This window comes from Meriones unguiculatus, chromosome 5, assembly GCF_030254825.1.
Source record: "Meriones unguiculatus strain TT.TT164.6M chromosome 5, Bangor_MerUng_6.1, whole genome shotgun sequence".
Taxonomy (NCBI): domain Eukaryota; kingdom Metazoa; phylum Chordata; class Mammalia; order Rodentia; family Muridae; genus Meriones; species Meriones unguiculatus.
The window spans coordinates 112,831,838-112,850,805 of NC_083353.1; the positions used below are offsets into that span (position 1 = coordinate 112,831,838).

The following is an 18,968-nucleotide window of genomic DNA, read 5'->3' on the forward strand; positions in this document are numbered from 1 at the left end:
AAACAAGCAAATAAACATTGGCTTAGGGCAGGCTCTTACGGGTGTGTGAAGCTGAGGTTTGTGGAATCGGGATCTTTGTGAGACATTTTACAGACAGCCACAACGGCTAAAAATTGAGATTTATTTATGACTGCTTTGAGGTCAAACTGAGTCTTGTTTTGGAGACTTCAGTTTGTCAGGGCATGAAGTTTTAAAAGAACGTATCAAGTTGAAAAGGATGATAACAGGTGAGACCATATATGATCTGACAATGACTTTAATCGCGCAAGCACTGGGCAAATCTAGGCAAAACTCATGGAAGTCAGCGCAAACCACTGAAATCAGAAGATCTCCAAGCAGAGCCCTCCCTGAAGTGACTGATAAGTATAAAAAATGATATAACCATATTTATGTTAAAGGCAGCCCTTGATGACATAAAAGAATGGCTAGGTGATAAAGGTCAAATACCAAACATTCAGCTGAGAGGTTTGCACAGAGCATTTAACACATCGACACTTGCCCTGCTATCATTGGGGTGCATGCCTTTAGACCCACAACTTAGAGGATCTCCGTGAGTCCAAAGACAGTCTGGTCTACATAGAGAATTCCAGGACACCCAGAGTTACATAGAAAGATCCTGTCTCTAAAATATAATAAAAAATTGCTGGGTCTGATGGTGCCCAGTCTGCAGAGAAGTTTGTAGAGACCCCTGGCCAGAAGTACAAAGACATTAACCTGATAAAACTCCTTGGGGAAAGAGAGCAAAACGGAAGCTGAACAAGACCACTAAGGAAGACACAGCCAGTAAGTGCCATGACCAGATCTCCTGAAGGGGAAGATGCGGCGCTTACTGTAGTTTTCACGTGACTCAGATGCCCAGCCGCGCACGGCAAAATGATAAGGGTTGGCTCTGCCAGGGGACCAAAGAGGGAGAAGGACGTGTAGGAAAGAAGCAAGACAAACAAAACCGTAGGAAAACAGCAAGAACCCCTGAACCAATGGAAGTCAAACGGTGGAAGAGTTCAAGGAAACAGAAAGGGAAACCAGCCTGCCTCTGTTGGGGCTGCTGAAAAAAAAAAAGAGGGGAGGGGAAAGGTTGTATTGGGGAAGGTGTTTAAGATGTGGTGATGGCACCAAGGAAAAGAACAAGAGACTGGCAGAGACAGAGAGAGCCCCCATCAAGACAAGAAATGAGAGAATCGCGCCAAAGACAGTAGTTCAGTAAGCAATGGCTTTTATTTATCTTAATTAGATTTTAAGTTGCTTTTGGTGTTCAGAGGCATTTGTTTGTTTGTTTTGAGGTTTTTAGATAGGGCCTCTTTACATAGTCTTGACTGTCCTAGAGCTCTCTACACAGATTTGTAGATATCCTCCTGCCTCTGCCTCCTTCATCAGAGGCCTTTATTTGTTTTGTTTTCTTTTTGTTTGTTTGTTTGTTTGTTTGTTTCCGAGGCAGGGCTTATCTGTGTAGCCTTGGCTGTCCTGGAACTCTTCTGTAGACCAGGCTGTCCTCAAACTCAGCAATTCACCTACCTCTGCCTCCTGGGTGTACACCACCCTGCTGTCTTTAGAGGTGTTTAAAGAGAAAAGTGAATTAGGTCCTTCACTCCACAGGTACAAAAGGAAGTTTTGTTTCACTTGTCTTCTCATTGCTGTTATCCAAATAAAAGGGTTTTTTGTTTGTTTGTTTATTTTGTTTTTCCAAAAGATGTTTAGTGTTAGGATGACTCAAATGTGAAAAGGAAGATTCTTAATCTTTGTAACACGAGGCTGCATTAGGAGAAGCTTGTAAAATATGTCCTGTATAAAAACAAACAAAGACCAGACATCATAGTGCCTGCCTGTAATCCTCGACTTTGGAAAGCTCAGGTAGAAGGATAACCTCAAGCTGGAGGCTGGCCTGTCCTACATAACAAGTTCCAGGCCAGCCAGGAAGACAGGGGCTGAGAACGTATCTCAGTGGGATGCTCCTATAGCAGGCATGAGGCCCTGGGTTTGACCCCCTGCACGTTACAAACTAGGCAAGGTGGCACACACTCAGAGTTGGAGGCAGGAGCGACAGAAATTCATCCTGCCTTAAACAGGAAGTGTAGGAAGTTTGCAGTCAGCCTTTGGTTGCCAACCTGGGCAACCCTGACTCAGACAGAGGAGAGGACTGAGATGAGGAAGGGGAGGGGTGAAGAAGAGGGGAGATTTAAAAAGATAGGAGAGGAGAGATTCAAGCACAGAAGAAAGCCAGAGAGCTAGACTCAAGAGTCTGGTGCGGGTCAGGAGAGAATGCCCAGGGTGGGAGATAACAGGAACCTAGGCAAGAAAGGCCAGCTGGGCCAAACAGTGAGAGTGAATGTGGCTGATGGAAGGAAGGGCAGACGTGGGCTTGGGCCAGCCCTTCCAGGGAGCAGTGAGCTCCCTCTCCAGTGTGGTCATAACCTTTGGAATGAGGGTGTGAGAGACTAAAAATTCCCATCTCCCTTCTCATTCCAACCTCATTGTAACACTGCTTTCTACGCCTCTGGCCTGGCGCGTTCTCTCTCTCTCTCTCTCTCTCTCTCTCTCTCTCTCTCTCTCTCCCTCCTTGCTCTCCCTCATCTCATTGTTTCGGAATAGGCCAAATCTGAAGTCTTTCCAAGGGTGTGGCTGCGTTCATCTTATTTCCCCAGCCCAAGTGGAACAGCGGAGAAGCGTGAGAAGGACAGACACATTCAGCAGCCAGAGGACACGGTGGACTGAGTGGGACCCTGTGGACAGTGAGTCATTTACAAAACTATAGAGAGAAAGTGTGTGTCTGTATGTCTGTGTGTCTGTGCCTGCGTGTGCATGTGTGCACTAGAGAGTGGAGAATGTCCACGACAGAATAGAGCCCCCTCCCAGTTACGAGAGGGTGCACCAAGATGGCGGAGGATATTTTAAAACACGCAGACACACAAAAGGAAGCTGAGCTGTTAGGAGTGAAGGAGGCTACGGAGCAGAGCCAAGCATGGCTTAGTGAGAACACAAAAGAGTCCTCCTCATTACATGCGTGTGTTCTCAGCTGCTCAGTGGGTTGAGAAAGGGGGTGGGGGTGGCTTGAGCCCAGGAGTTCAAGACCAGCCTGGACAATATCAGGAGACTCACATTAAGAAACATTCTCTCTAGGAGAGTAATGCTAGGGAGAATAAGAGTGACTAAATAGATCTGAGGGAAATGAATGCTGGGTGAAAGATACAAAAAAGGCTTCGAGTTGTAAAGAGAAAACAAGGTTTCCGGGGCGGCAGAGAGAGAGGACATGCAAGAAATCTTTCCCTAGAGGGGAGGCGCTGCTGCCTCTCAGCTTCATGGCCTCTGCTCTTCCTCTCCGCCCCCACCCCACCCCTCTTAGATATGCTGTTCTTTGGGCCCAAGTCGCTGCTGTTTGTCATGGCACTCAGCATCCCCTCTGGTGAGTCTCTGCCTTGAATCCTTTCTCCCTAACACATCAGTTTCTTAGTTCTGCATGTGCACGGGGCTGTGGGTTAGATGGCAAGGGGACTGAGGCAGAGGGGATGTGGTAAGATAGACGCTTGTGTCAAAGGCAAAAGTGCAAAATGTGGGTGAGAGGTGACCTTAGGCATGAGGTCCTTAAGCTAATGTGGAATTAAAATACAAGTGCTTGCTAACCCCTAAAAGAGAGTTGCCTAGAGCTATATAACTCAGTGTACACCAAAGGAACAAGAAGTCATACCCACATACAGAGACCACCTATTAGGACGCTGGACCACCTTAAAACCCTTGAGGGGAAAGTGGCAAGACCATGCTTATCACCGCCTGACACTTGCTTGGATAGACACACAAGTATATTTACATATGTGAGGGAAGCCCAGGCTGCCTCTTATGCACAAAAGAAGAGCAATCCTCACAGGAGGCATAGAGTCCAGCACAAGGATTGGTCATAGAAAGCAACCTTGGACTTCGAAGAAACGCTACGGTATTCCCTCTCCCCCTGCCAAATGCAGCCCAACAACTCAGCTCTCCTGCTTGCCATGGTACAGCTGTGGGCCTGGGCAGCTCATGCTAGAGAGGGTGCTGGCTTCCTCTGTGGATCATGGCCCTTCCTAGCTGGGAATGAGGGCAGGAGAGGAACCTGAGCCGGGGCAGAGCAAGAGTGGGCTTTGTTTGAAAGAACTTGTCTTTCTGGGGTGGTTCCTAATTCTTGGTTAGTTTTGTGCACAGCCTAGGTGGTCTTGTGTCAAAATATATAGGGACAAATCACAGAGGTAACATGCCAATTTCCATTGTATTCTGGTTCACCCCATAAAAGTGTTATGGTGGAGAAAGCTGGAGTCACTCACATCCATTTTCTTTCTTTGCCACAGACTGGCTACTCCTAGGGGTCAATGGTCAACGAGGAGGTAGGTGAAGTCGTTCTTACGGGTTGGGGTTCTTGTCAGGATGATGTAGAACAGCATGAGGTGAGAGTCTGTTCTAGGGGCAGGTGGGGTGGCACATGCCATAATCCCGGCACTCAGGGAGTGGAGGCAAGAAGACTGAGTTCAAGGCCAGCCCGGGATATGTGGCAAGACTCTCAAACAGAATCTGTTCTACAGACAGGTGTGTGTGTGTGTGTGACGCCAGTAGAATTTGCTGAAACAAACAAACAAACAAACAAAAAAGACCCCGATTCTGTCTCGGAAAAAAATAAAAATGTTCTAAGACAGAGAGAACAACAATGCCAAGTATGAAAAGCAGGATCAACTTTACCGGTACCCACAGTCCCATCCTCCCATTCACAAAACCTCTTCTTGAGCTCAAGAATGTGCGTGCCTCTGCCTCCTGAGTGAAGGTGTGTGCCACCACGCCTGCTTTGTTATCTGCAATCCTGGAAACTGAACCCAGGTTTTACACACTGGTCAAGTACCTTACATTTGAGCTACATCCCCACATCTCTTTCTTTCCTCCCTGACCAGGGAATTCTGCTTTATTTCTATATTACTTTTTGTGATACCGAGTAGTAACCCAGAGCCACCAAGGATAATGTTGTACCAATGACCTACACTGCCATCCTCCAGAAAGCACTATTCTATCCACACGATAACAGAAGCTCTTACTTCACACATGCTCACACACACACAATCACGCACACACTGTGGTTAATGTGGTCCTGAGAATTGAAACTAGTGCTCTTATGTGTACTAGGAAAGGACTCGACTGAGCTCTCGCTTCATCCCAGTCCGTTTGTTTGTTTGTTTGTTTGAGACAGGGTCTCACAGTATAGCCTCACCTGGCCTGGAACTCACAGAGATCCACTGGCCTCTGCCACTGACTGTTGGGATTAAAAGTGGACACCACTGCAGGCATCTTATACCTTAATCTTTTGTATCTACAGCATATATATATATATATATATATATATATATATATATATATATATATAAAGGCCATATGCAAAACAGAAACAAAATCATAAAATAATGCTTTAAACTTGCAAAACACAGCACAGTCTGATGTATTTATCTTAATTCACTCAAAAAAAAATGCCAGTTGTAAAAAAAAAAAACAAAAAAACTAAAGCTGGACATGGTGGTACATGCCTTTAATCCCAGCATTCAGGGGGCAAAGGGAAACAGATCTTTGAGTTCCAGGCTAGCCTGGTCCAGATAGCAAGTTCCAAGCCAGGACCAGGACTACGTATTGAGACCTTGTTTAAAAAGAAAAAAGAAAAGAAAAAGAAAAAAAGGAGAAGAAAGGAACTAAAGCCCTTTCTCCTTTCTTTTCCTGTTCTGCTCAGATCTGAGTCCCTGAGCCTACAGATTTTAGCAGTAATAAAAGTTAACCTGATGCCTGAGTGGGCTCCTCCAGGCTGGTTAGGGACCCCATCCTGGGCTCCCAGCAGACGTTCTGCTGCACCTGAGATTCCTTGCCAGCGGTTCTCCAGCCCTGAAAGGAACTGGAGATGGTGGTTGTCACGAAGAGTCCCTCAGACAGATCAGGCACTGGGGTCCCACAGGCAGCCACGCACTACCCACCGCTCTGCTGCGACCTCCCTGCTTCTCAGCACGTGGCTACACTGGAATGTGGGCCACCCCCTTGAGGCTGGAGGGAGAAGGATGGAGGCCCACCCCACGGAGGCCTTCCCCCCCCCCCCCGCCAGACTCCACAATGATCTCAGTCAGTGCTTTTTCAATGATCCCCTGGAAAGGGGCAGACCTGGACTCCTCTCACCAAGACTTGCTCTGAGCCGAGTAGTGACTCAGGTCATAGGGAGTTCAAGGCAAGCCTGGGATGCATGAGTTTCAAGGGATCCAAAGTTTTTCTTCTGGCCTCCTCGGCATGGGGCACACATGTAGTACACAGTCATACATGCAGGCAAAACACTCATACAAATAAGGTAATTTAAAATAAATTAACCCTTTCTACTTACATTTTTTTTTTTAGATTTATTTTGTGTGTGTGAATGTTTTGTGGTGTATGAATGTGTATTTGTGCACCAAAGGTGTGCCTCAGGCCCACAGAGATCAGAGAAACAAAAGACAAGAACCAAAAAAATCAATGGATCCTCTGAACTGTAATATAATGATCATGAGCGACCACGTGTGTGCTGGGAACTGAACACAGGTCCTCTGCAGAGCAACAAGGGCTCTGAACTGCTGAACCAGCTCTCCAGATCATAGTTCTTTGAAAAGTCATGCTGCATTGGACTTAAAATAAGGACTAATCAGTATGAGCCCCTGAGCTACAAGGGGAATTTCAGGTTTCTTGCATGCCTGTCTTCCTTCCTTCTTTCCTTCTTTCCTTCTTTCCTTTTTTCCTTCCTTCCTTCCTTCCTTCCTTCCTTCCTTCCTTCCTTCCTTCCTTCCTTCTTCTTCTCTCCCCCACCACTCTTTTACACAATGTCTCACGTGAGCGACCCTGAACAACTGATATTCCTGCCTCCACCACCCAGGTGCTGAGATTACTGGCACAAACCCCACAACAAAGGCTACGTGGAGATTCAGGGTCCAGTTCCGGCTTCCAGGGAGGACCATGGAATGTGATAAGGCTTCAGGTGGCTTTGCCATGGTCAGAATTTACACTGAAAATGACTCTGGTTCTGAGATGGGGTTTGAACTGAACAGAACAGCATGGCCACGTTAGCTTCAATTACTCTTTAGTATTATTGTAACCTTTTGCCTCTCAAAAACATTCTGAGGCCTGCTTGGTGGTACGTATCTTTGATACCAGCACTCAGGAAGCAGAGGCAAGAGGATCTCTGTGAGTTCTAGGCCAGCCTGCCTGGTCTATACAGTGAGTTCCAGGACAGCTACAGCTACATAGTGAGACATTGCCTCCAAAACAAAACAAAACCAACCAAACAAGAAACATTCTGGAAGATGGGTGACGGATTTTTACTATGCAAGCCTTGGGTGAGTATCAGCATGTCTGGCTTAATGAGGGAAATCTGATTTAAAACCTGAAGCTTGAGAAAATGAGCCAAAAAAAAAAAAAAAAAAAAAAAAAAAAAAAGCCAAGGCAAACGACATGAATTTGCTGACCTCTAGTGGTCAAGAGTGGATTTTTTTTTTACTATAAACTACAGCTACAGCATTTGCTGAATATAGTATTTAAATATCTTATTAGCCCCCGCATACAAGAGGAAATGTGTGAGGAGGTGTTAATGTGGCTACAGTAACTATTTCATTTTATATGTGTATAACAAAACACCATGCTGTATGCCTTAGACATGTATAACAAAAATACAGTTTCTGAGCCAGACACATTAGAATATATACATTAGCACGCTAGAAGGTATGCTTAGCATGTGTGGGGCTCGGGGTTACTGCTGCTTAATACACACACACACACACACACACACACACACACACACTGTAATGTCAGGCAAGCCTGCGCGAAACCACAACTGTGATCCCAGCATCTGGGAGACTAAAACACGAGGATTTCTAAGTTCAGGTGAACCTGGGCTATCAAACAAGATCCTGTCTCAAAAGAAAAGTGACCATAATGTCGTTGACATTTTTTGCTTTAAATAGAGACTTCAGGGCTGGAACTGTAGCTGGGCTGGAAGTGTAGTTACTGAATTAAAAAAGCCCTGAGTTGGACCCCGAACACTGCATAACTAGGGGTGGTGACTCACGCTTATCCCAGCACTCACGAGTCAGAGACTGGAGGACTAGGAGTTCAAAGTCACCCTCAGCTACGTGAAGAGTTGTGCAGCCAGCCTGCATGCTACCCAAGGCTTTTGTCTTTTGCCTCAAAAGACAAGATCATTGCAAAGGGGTCGTGGATTACTTAGTCATTTAGAGATATTTTGGTTTAATAGTTTAACTTGTTTTTTTATTTTACCTTACTTACTCATTTACTTATTTATGAACAAACCGCTTTACGCCGAGGCTTGAAGTTTGAAGCGGCCAACAGGATTCAGTGCAGCGGGGCTTGGCAGGGCAAATCTCTGTGGCTGGGCAGCACTAAAAGCCCGTTTCGGCTATTACAAGCAGGCAAAGAAAAGCAACCAAGGGATCTTTAGAGCTGAGTGTCGGGTGTCGGGCTAGGCGGTTCCAATCGCTGGAAGTGTAAGGGCGGAATGCCCAGAAAAGTCTGTTCTGTTTATTTTCCAGATGATGTAACTGAAGCATTCACAGAAGATCCTAGTAAGTCAGCCTGCTTTGGGGTGTTTACTTCCTACCACTGGAGATGGGGGTGATGTCCGTCCAGAGAGGAGGTGACACCCAAGCATGCACACAGCACCCTTTTGCCTTTCTCGGTGGCCACCGTCAGCCCAAGCATGCCCAGCCTTCCTGGCCCCTCCGTCCTCTCCCTGACAGTCCCTGCAGCTGGCGTGCCTGAGTCCGAGTGCCTGCGCTCAGATCCCTCTCCTGTATCCCTCCCGGTATCCTGCCGCTCTTTTCCTTCACTTCCCGTCCCGTTTTTGTGTCTCTGCAGACCTGGTGAATGACCCTTCTACAGATGACACAGGTGACGTTTACTATGGTTCTTAATAACGGCGTGATCCTGGAATGTTCACAGTGTTTTTTCCAGCTCCCGAGCTGAGCCTGTATTTTTAGCTCTGGGAGAAAAAAATGGAGTTGTGGGAGTGTAGTTAGTGACTGACAGGGGTATAAAAGGAAAGAGAAGCTCGCTAGTCCTCAGAGGAGGGAACAGGGTTGACAGGGTGGCCCCGTATGGAAAGACGCTTGTTGCTAAGCCCAAGGAACTCAGTCAGACACGGTAGATGGAGAGAACAGAGTCCCCAAAATTGTCCTCTGACCTACACACACACACAAGACACAAAACAAACAAACAAATGTAAAATTGAAAGAGGGAACAATGTGGACTATTAGCTAAAATATGACCTGTATGGGACTGGAGAGATGGCTCAAGAGTTAAGAGCACTGGCTGTTCTTCTAGAGGACCCAGGTTCAGTTCCCATCACCCACATGGCAGCTCACAACTGTCCGTATCTCTAGTTCCAGGGAATCTGACACCTTCACCCAGACAATATGTGTAGGCAAAACACCAATGCACATTAAAAAACAACAACTGTATATTGAATATATCCAAAGATAAGTATGTTAAGCACACCAATATTCATTCAAAAATGTTCCCAATTACTTCAAATAATTCTCTTCCTGTGGACGTACACCTTGCCCTTGCTGTGGTAGCGCCGTGTTCCCTTGTCCTGTTCTGCCTTTCCCTTGCAATTCAAGGCCCTTCTCACACCTACTATTTTGTACCTTTTCAGTTCTGGCTGATATCACACCTTCCACAGATGACTTGGGTGAGTTCAGATCTGGGATCCCAGGGCCGCCAGGGCCGTTCTGGACCTTCCCCAGGGCCCGTATGGAAGGCAAGGCAGAGGTTGAAGTATTCTAAACAGAGCTACAGTTTGTGTAAAACATCTGCCCAGCCATTTACGTCAAATTAATGGCAGCTTTCAATCAAGTGGGCAGGAAGGGGACTCCCTTGTAGGGAAAGACAGAGATGCAGTCCAAGACTTAGGGTGAGGAGGAAGCCTTCGGGAAGGGAAGGTTTTCATCAGCTTTGTACACTGGGAGGGTCACGCTCCACACACACACTTGCACTATCCCAGCCTGCTGTTGCTCCTCCAACCTGTGGGCCCAGGCAGCCGCGGGATTCAGCCACAAGCAGCCTGGAACTCAGAAGCAGGATGGCCTGACAAAGGCCATATGGAAGCAAAATGTCAGCTGCATGGTAGAGGGATTGCGACGGCAGCCTGCTGGGTGGCTGGTGACGCCATTCAACTGAAGAATACCTTAAACTGGTGATGGCTTGTGGAATCTGCAGAATCTCAAAAAAAAAAAAAAAAAAAAAAGGCAATCTTATGACCCACATAAGATACCGGTTAGACCTGTGTACTCTGAGCTTCAGGAATGAGGTCTGAATTAGAAACGCAGGATTGGGGGTTAATCAGCGCAGGGATGTGTCAAAAAAACGTTCAGCAGGGGCTGGAGAGATCAGCCATTGGCAGCTCTACCTGAGTCCTATTTCCAGCATGCACATGGCGGCTCACAACCGGCTCTAGCTCCAGTCCTGAAAGAGGACACAATGCCCTCTTCTGGCCTCCTCAGGTACTGCACATATCCGATATACAAATATGCAGGCCGAGCACCATATACGTAAAATAAAGTTTAAACTTTTTTCTTCAAATAGAAAAGAAATAAAGCATGCCGTAGCAGAGGTTATCTATCCCCTTCCCTGCTCGACTTTCTATTAACAGCTCTCTAACGACGTCCTCCCAAACAGCGCTAGCGATGCTCTGTTCCTCAGTGCTTTAACTCCTTCCCGTAAACTGAGTGGGCTATGAGCCTGGCCCCTCCTACTCCTTATTCCAAACCTCTCATCAAAGAGGCTGTAGTTACCTCCCTCCTCCCATGGAGAAGAGACCGTGTCTGGGGAAAAGCCTGGGCAACAGGCTCCTCTGCTCAGCTCTAGGAAGCAGGGCCCTTTGTCTTGTATTCCTACTAATCTGCTGCTGTAATCCCAGCCACCCGAGAGGCTAAGGCAGGGGAATCACTTAAACTCAGGGGATTGAAACCAATGTAGACCACATAGGGAGACCTCTGGTCTCTTAAACAAACAAACAAGCCCGGGGAACTCTATACACAGAACTAATTGGCCTTGAACTCACAGTTCAAAGCACCTGTCTCTGCCTTTGGGTGTTGGGGTTAAATTTAAATATGTAGTCAGATGTAGCACACATCTATAACCTCAGTACTCGGGAGCAGAGGCAGGTAGATCTCTGTGAGTGCGAGGCCAGCCTGGTCTAGAGAGTGAGTTCCAGGGCAGCCAAGGCTACACAGAGAAAACCTGTCTTGAAAACAAACAAACTTAAGGTACAGACCATCATGATTTCTTCTCATCAATTAACATAATAATACTTTCATTTGTTTGTTTGTTTGTTTCTTTCTTTTTTTTAAGACAGTGTTTCTCTGTGTAGCCTTGGCTGTCCTGGGACTCGCTCTGTAGACCAGGCTGGCCTCGAACTCACAGAGAACCGTCTTTCTCTGCCTCCCAAACGCTACTGTTCAAAGCATGCACCACCACCCAGCTTAACACAATGACACTCTCAGTTCAACAAATTCCTCAGCTCTCTGTAAGAGAAAGCTGAACGCCAGGGTTCCATCTTCATTCTTACCTATCTTTGCTAGCGTGCCTGAAATCAGCCTAACGTGAGTTTCCTTTTGGAAATTACTGAGAGCCATTTGTTTCTTGTTTCTGAGTGTCTTGATTGGGTGTGAGTGAACCACATGGTAGTGACAGAGGTGGTGACTTACAGAACTGTTAATAACTGAATAACATTTTTGCCTTCCAGCCTCAGCTGGTGACAAAAATACTACTGCAGGTATGGTCACTTATTTATTTATTTATTTATTTAATGTGTCTGGGTGGTCTGTCTGCATGTCTGTGTACCACATGCATGCAGTACTTCTGGAGGCCAGAAGATGGCATCAGATACCCCCCAAACTGGATTCATGCTAGATGGTGTGAGTGCTGTGAACAGGTGTAGGGTCTTCTGGAAGAGCAGTCAGTGTTCTTAACAACTTTTTGGCCCTCGATTTGTAGACCAGACTGGCCTTGAACTCAAGAGATCTGCCCTCCTCTGCCTCCTGAGGGCTGTAATTAGAAGGGTGTGTCACCATGGCCTGGTGCTCTCTCTCTCTTCTCCCCCTCCATCTTAGGCCCTCTGGGAGAGTACTCAGTGCTGTTAACTGCTGAGCCATCTCTGAGCTCTCTGATTATTTTTATACATGTCTTTTCGCAAGCTTTTCTTCCTATGGATTCTTTACCTCCTTGTGTTCTGAAGAGCGTTAGACTCGTTTTCTATTTTCTTTCCAGTTCTCCCTCAAAGAGTACTTTCAGCGCTCTTCCCTCCCCCAAGTCCGTTTTCTTTCCTTCATAAATGATCTTCTATCCTGAAAGACACAGGGAAAGAAACGGCCTCCATTGACTGGCCCTCAAACCACCCGCTCCCTAAAATCGCCTTTGGACTTTATTTGATTCATGAATTAGTAACTGGTCTGCAGCTATGGCTGAAAACAGAGCGAGGGAGCTAGCTATGCCTGGGAACTCTCATTCTTCCGAAGGAGACCACCTGATTTCAGTGTCATGTTTCGAGTCCCTACCTGAATAGTCCTAGAAAGACTATTTTTTTTCCTAGATGAGTCCTCAGAGATTATTTTACCTACTTCTGCTTCCAGGTAGGGAAGCACCTAAATTTCATTTGAGTCAGTTTCCTCTCACTCTGTTTTTGGTAAGCAAAAAGGACATGCCCCAAAGTACACTGATTTATATATATATATATATATATTTTATTTTTGTAAAGCCTGCTCCATCTTCCCGCATTCTGTCTCCCTTCTCCCAGCCCTTTAATCCTTCGTTTATACTATTCTCTTTGTATGTCCCTGTTTTGTTTTCCTGTGTTGAGCAGAGTGCCGGGATGAGAAATTTGCTTGCACCAGACTGTACTCTGTCCATCGGCCAGTCAAGCAGTGTGTCCACCAGGTCTGCTTCACCAGGTAAGGGAGTCCAGAGTGTCCAAAGAGCACATTCCACTATGGTAACGTTTGTGCTGGGAACTGTTTAATGAACATGCACCACAGGATTGCAGTCTTTGATGGGGCAGAGGTTGTTGGCTTAATCTATCTAATCATTCCTAAAGGTGCTGCCTAGAGCTTGGAGTCTAGCTTGAAGTAGCCACAAAACAGTCTGATAGACGCCAGTGGCTGTGAGGGCTGTAGGTGGGGAGATCAGGAGAGACAGTGCTGTGTGCTACACCAGCTGGCTGAAAGCTGGAGCAAAAGACTCAGCCCTGAAGTGGAAAACAATGGACGGAAGAATCAGGGCTTGAGGCTAAGAAGTGAAATATGCAAAGAGCCACTAGGAAGAGTAATTAATACCATTTTTTCCTTTCTTCCTCTTTTAATCATTAAAACCATTTCTAGCTCCTACATTCTGCTAAGGAATTTTTTTTTAAATCATATACTTAATAAAATATCTAGACAAAGGGAGGACAGTAGGGAATGAGGAATTGGAGAGAGACCCTGGCTAGACCCTCTCACCACCTTCTCTGTCTCCTTCCCTTAACCATGACACTGGGGACCTTGGCAGTTTACGGCGCATGTACATCGTCAATAATGAGATCTGTTCCCGGCTTGTCTGTAAAGAACACGAAGCTATGAAAGGTAAGGTGATGTCTGGGTGGTCAGTGGGCAGGGACAGTTCTGAGAGGTAAATGGAGAATGATGCTGTTGGATCTGAGTCTCTAAGGACAGTGCTAGGCACTCCCTTTGTCTTCTATCAGCACCTACCAGAACCTGTGCTAAAACTGTTTACACTGTAAACAAGCACCCCTAGATCCTTCCCTGACTAGACTGCAATCCCCCAGCTCTCCTACAGTGAGAAGTTTCTGAAGCTCAAGCTGTTCCAAAACACTGGGCACTGGGGACCCTGGAACTGGAGTTACAGATGGTTGTGAGCCACCATGTGGATGCTGGGAACCGAACCTGGGTTCTTTGAAAGAGCAGTCTGTGCTCTTAACCGGGCCTTTCCCAGGGCCTTTAAAAAAAAAAAGAAAAAGAAAAAGAACATCTTTTGGAAGTTCTGTGGGAAGAGTCAAGTCATCATTACAAATAATAGACTCAATCAATGGCCATGATGACCATCACTCGTGTTCACAGCTCTAGAAAGAACACACGCGCACCCACGCACCGACGTTCAGAGACCGTGGGGGTCCATGAAAACATAGGCAGGACATGGTGAGGGCAGCTGCATTATAAACAGTCCACCAGTCCCAGAGACTGTCGACATGGCTCGTTATGAACTCTTCGAGGTAGAGGAAGGTGGGAGATGCTAAAAGAATAATTTTCAAGGCTCCAAAATGTGTGGCTGTAGACTGTGCATGGTGGGAACAAACACTCTTCTCACCTTCCCCGTGGGCAGCCCCGAAGGGTCGCTGTGGTTTGGGTCGACACCACAGACACGGGCACTTTTGACTCAGCCGTCAGCTTCGCGCTGGGTTGCTTAGTAAGAGCTGTAGCTGATTTCGCAGAAGGAAACTTCCCGCTTGCCCCCGGCTCTGTGCAAGCCACCTGCGAGGGAAACACCTTGACGCTGGCGACAGTGCTTGGGACTCTAGGCACTTTCAAGTGCCTTGGGGGATTTACTGCAGTTGGCTGTTGTAAACACCTAAACTTTAGCAGGCTAAACGACTGAACTTCGCCTTTCTATTCAGTAGATCCATGACGAGAGCTGGGAGCCGGCTCCATAAAGGAAACTAATTTGGCACGCTTTGTTTTATTTCAGTCCTCACAGATACACCATTGTGGCAGGTATTAAAACGCTTACTTACAGAAAGGGACAATGAGGCTCATCTAAGGTTAGATGACTCGCTTTCCAGCAAGTGACAGGTGTTCAGCAAGTGGCAAAGCTGAGGTCTTTACCAGGATCTTTTCCTCTGTCTATCCCACGGAATCGTCTTCTCCTGGTCCGGCATCCTCCCATAATGCTCTGTTTTCCCTCTAGATGAGCTTTGCCGGCAGATGGCCGGCCTGCCTCCAAGGCGGCTCCGTCGCTCCAACTACTTCCGACTTCCTCCCTGTGAAAATATGAATTTGCAGAGACCCAGTGGTCTGTGATCATCAAGGAAGAAACAAGAACGAGAGGAGTCAGAAATTCCTTCTCCTCCAACCACCGTCACCTGTCCTACAGACAGGTGTTTTTAAACTAAGCCCTTTGCAATGCCCCGGCTTTGACCCTACTCTCTAATTTTCACCGGACCTGGTAACATTTGTCTCATTTTATAGTACTCACAATACAGTGTCTATATTGTTACACCGTTTTGCTGATTTCTGTTATTATAGACAAGGTGAACAAAGGATGACCACATGACTTAGGTACAAACACTCTACATTCAGGCCAATAGAAGAAAGGGGCCCGGGGTGCCTGGCTCAGTCAGCAGATGGTATAAAACCGAGCATGGTGGCCAGGAAGATCAGAACTTTAAGTTCATCTTTGATTGCACATCAAGTTGGAGAATTGCAGAATGCGCTATGTGAGACCCTAATCGTGGAAGAAAATATACTTTAGGTTAATATTCTTTGTTTGTTTGTTTTTTAATGGTGCTATGGATCAAACTCAGAGCCTTGTACATGCTAGTCAAGTGCTCCATCACTAGGCTACACACCTGTCTCCTAAATTAAACATTCTAGTCATTAACTATGTCATAGACAGGAGTGAAAGAGGCTTTCCTAGTCAGTCTTGGCTAGCCACAGAACCTTCTAGGACTTTCCTAGATCAACTCCTCATTTACATGGTCTTCTGCACTCCTCTCACTGCTCTGCATGTCCTAAAACTCGCTCCAGAAGTCTTCCTGGCAAGAAGGTCATGGGTGGGGCAGGAGAGATCGCTTAGTGGTTAAGACACTGGATGTTCTTTCATAGGATCTGGATCTGGTTCCCTGCCAACACCCACCACGGTGGCTCGCAATCATCTGTCAGTCCCGTCCATCCTAGGGAGCCTGAAATATTTTTCTGGCTTCTGTGGGTGCTGAATGCATAAATGCATATGGCACACACACACACATACATGTGGAAAGTACACATACAAATAAATCATTTTTTGAAAAGCAAGAGAAAGGTCATGGGCTTTTTTTTTTCCCCCAGAAGATTTCCCAACGGGACCAAGAATTATACAGGCTCACCTAGCAATCCGTAAAGACTCCAAATGCTGTCCTTTGGCAAGCTTGGAGTCTGGGGAAGAAGTAAGAGAGCCATATCAGGTATGAAACTTGGCCCGTAGTTTCCTCTATAATTTCTTGGGCAAGTTATCTAATTGGGAAATGGAGAGGAAAAGTAAGTCTCCTTTCCTCACCCAGCTCTGGCAGCAGAAGGGCCAAGCCACCTCCACAAAGCAACTACACAACCAAATGTGACACCATGACCCTCAGAGGGTTTCTGGAGTTGTTACTTCCTTCCTTGTCTCTACTTAACTGGTTTATTGGTAGAGTATATTGTGCAAATGGCTCCTAGAACACCCTGACTTGGGGTACAGACGAAAGCCCAGGTGGCTGAACCTTAACACGCCGGCAGACTGCTTACCTGATGTTCAACTGAACAGGTGACAAAGCACCGTCTCCAGACAACTCACGTTCTTTATTGTTGCTGGTTTTATTTTTATTTCATTTTATTTATTTTATTTGAGACGGGATCCTGCTAGGTAGCCCTGACCGGCCTGGAACTCACAATGCAGAGCAGCCTGGCTTTGAGTCGTCCCCCTGCCTCCGCCCCCCCCCCGGAGTGCTGGGATTACAGGTGCGTGTTGCCACGCTTACCTTCATATCTCGTTCTTATCCTTACTCCCTAGAGAGCAGGTGTCGCTTCAGATAACCCTCTCCGATTCCTAGATCAACGTCCCACCTTTAATAAGAACAGGTTAAATTTTTGCTAGTATGTGTTTTCATCCCGCAGTTCTCTGGATACAGACACATTATTTATGTCTTCGAAGCCTGGATACAGAGGCGGTCCAAATCACAACAACCATGTCTGCTTTACCCAAGGCATTCAACAGCAGTCCACATTACACTAGCACAAAATCTGCCTCCCTCTTTTTCTGCTGCCACTGAGACGAAGCCCGTAGCCTCCCGCCAGCTAGGCACACCTCAACCGCTGGACCATACTCCCCCCAACTCCACCTTAAATAAGTGACTGATTCTATACCATGAGCACTTGTGTCTGAAAAACTCAAACAATTTTCTGTAAAAGCCAACAGAATTCTAATGAGAATCGGGCCATGACATTTACTAGACTTGGATTCCTCCCATAATGCTGAAAAGAAAAGAAAAAAAAAAAAAGTATCTAAATGAGGGTCAGATTTTTGCCATCAAGAAACTATTAGTTTAATGGGATATGCAGAACTGACTAAAGAGAAAAGCTTTAAAAAAACAAAAACAAAAACAAACAAACAAACAAACAAAAAAAAAACCCAAAGCATGAGTCTTTGCACCTTGACCCCTAGAGTTAAATACACAGGTATATAATATAAATAGATTAAGCGCAACTTGCAGCCACACCAGGGCTCAAGGGCTCATAGGCTCAGGGCTTCCAAGGTGCATCTCAAGAATCTCTTCCTGTGCCTGGAGAGGTGGCTCAGTGGTTGAAAGCACTGGCTGCTCTTCCGGAGGTTCCAGGTTCAATTCCCCGCACCCCCATGGTGGCTCACAGCCATCTGTAACTCCAGTTTCAGGGATCCAGCCACTCACACGGTATACAGGCAAACATTTACATACATAAAATAATGAGATAAAATAAAGAGCAGGGTTAAGGGCCCTTCCTCTTCTCTAAGTTCAGTTCCCAGCCCCTGACACCCTCTTCTGGCCTCTGCAGGCACCTGTACACACGCAGCATACTCTTACACAAACACACACACATAAATGCAACAATCCTTTAAAAGAAGAATCTTTTCCGAAGGGTTTTAAATACAAAGTAATGAAACAGATTTGGCCAATGTATACTGGATACGTGTACTGAAATATCGTATGTGGGCCAGTGAGATGGCTTAACCAGCAAAGGAGCTTGCTGCCTCGTCTGAAGACCTGAGTTCAATCCCCAGAGCCCATGTCCTGGAAAGAGAGAACTGACTCCTTCAAGTTCTTCTTTGACCTCCATGCACACGCGCACACATACACACACACACACAAACACCAAACAAACAATGTTTTTAAAAAGAAATATCACACATAGTCCATAAATGTATACACCTACTCTACGCTTGGAGGAAGCTTTGGAGAGCATGTTGAAGGAGAGGGCTGTGCCCACTGCTCTGGTGCATCAGTTGCGGTTACACTCCACAGGTATGGTAATGAATAATCACCAAGCGTCAGTACTTAACGCTTAGTCTAGAAGGCATTCGAACATTGATCCTGGGGTCTCGGAAACGTCTTCAGAGGCGAGAGTCTCTTCAGACTCTCTGCCCTCCCCTGCCCACCAGCTCCTCCATCCCAGGATTTTGTCCATTGTAAATTAAACATTTAAAAAATAATAATTTTTTAAAATCAAACCTCTCAGAAGAAAGTGGGTTTGGGTTTGGCCTGGTCATTGTTTTGCCAACTTTTCCTTTCTTTCTTTGATTTATCTGACACAGTGTCTCATTGGGTAGTCTTGCTAGGCTCGGCTTGCTGTGTAAGGCCAGGCCTTGAACTCATAGAGGTTTGTTTGTTTGTTTTGTTTTTGAGACAAGGTCTCGTGGCTGCCTCTATCATCCAGGTTCTGGAGTCTATTCTCGTGTCACCATGCCCAGTTTTATGCTCCTCCAGAAATCAAAGCTAGGATTTCCTTCATGCTGGGCCAAGTACCCCGCTAGCTGACCTGCACCTCTGGTCCCTGGCAACTGATTTTTATCTTCTCTTTTGTGTTTGCAAAACAAACAAACAAACAAACAAACAAAAACAGAAGTTCTGTCGTACCTTGAAAACACAGAACGTCCTCACTCTTCCCTCGTTTATTCTACAGCTCTTTCACTGCTCC

General features: G+C 46.2%; 1 protein-coding gene across 1 annotated transcript; it reads left to right on the forward strand.

Annotated features, from left to right (window-relative positions):
* Positions 1 to 2,454: 2,454 nt before the first annotated feature.
* Mfap5 (microfibril associated protein 5) lies at positions 2,455 to 15,544 on the forward strand. The gene is made up of 10 exons (XM_021649970.2): positions 2,455 to 2,726; positions 3,338 to 3,397; positions 4,311 to 4,346; positions 8,547 to 8,579; positions 8,872 to 8,904; positions 9,671 to 9,706; positions 11,762 to 11,791; positions 12,878 to 12,965; positions 13,558 to 13,631; positions 14,971 to 15,544. Exons 2-10 carry the CDS (start codon positions 3,340 to 3,342, stop codon positions 15,081 to 15,083), a joined length of 501 nt encoding a protein of 166 aa, XP_021505645.1. The 5' UTR covers positions 2,455 to 2,726; positions 3,338 to 3,339; the 3' UTR covers positions 15,084 to 15,544.
* Positions 15,545 to 18,968: the final 3,424 nt, after the last annotated feature.

Excerpts from the sequence above, each read along its gene's own strand:
- Mfap5 (XM_021649970.2), top strand. The coding sequence starts at position 3,340 with ATGCTGTTCTTTGGGCCCAAGTCGCTGCTGTTTGTCATGGCACTCAGC. Across the intron at positions 8,905-9,670 it reads CCCTTCTACAGATGACACAG|TTCTGGCTGATATCACACCT; the intron begins GTGACGTTTACT and ends GTACCTTTTCAG. Across the intron at positions 9,707-11,761 it reads ACCTTCCACAGATGACTTGG|CCTCAGCTGGTGACAAAAAT; the intron begins GTGAGTTCAGAT and ends TTTGCCTTCCAG.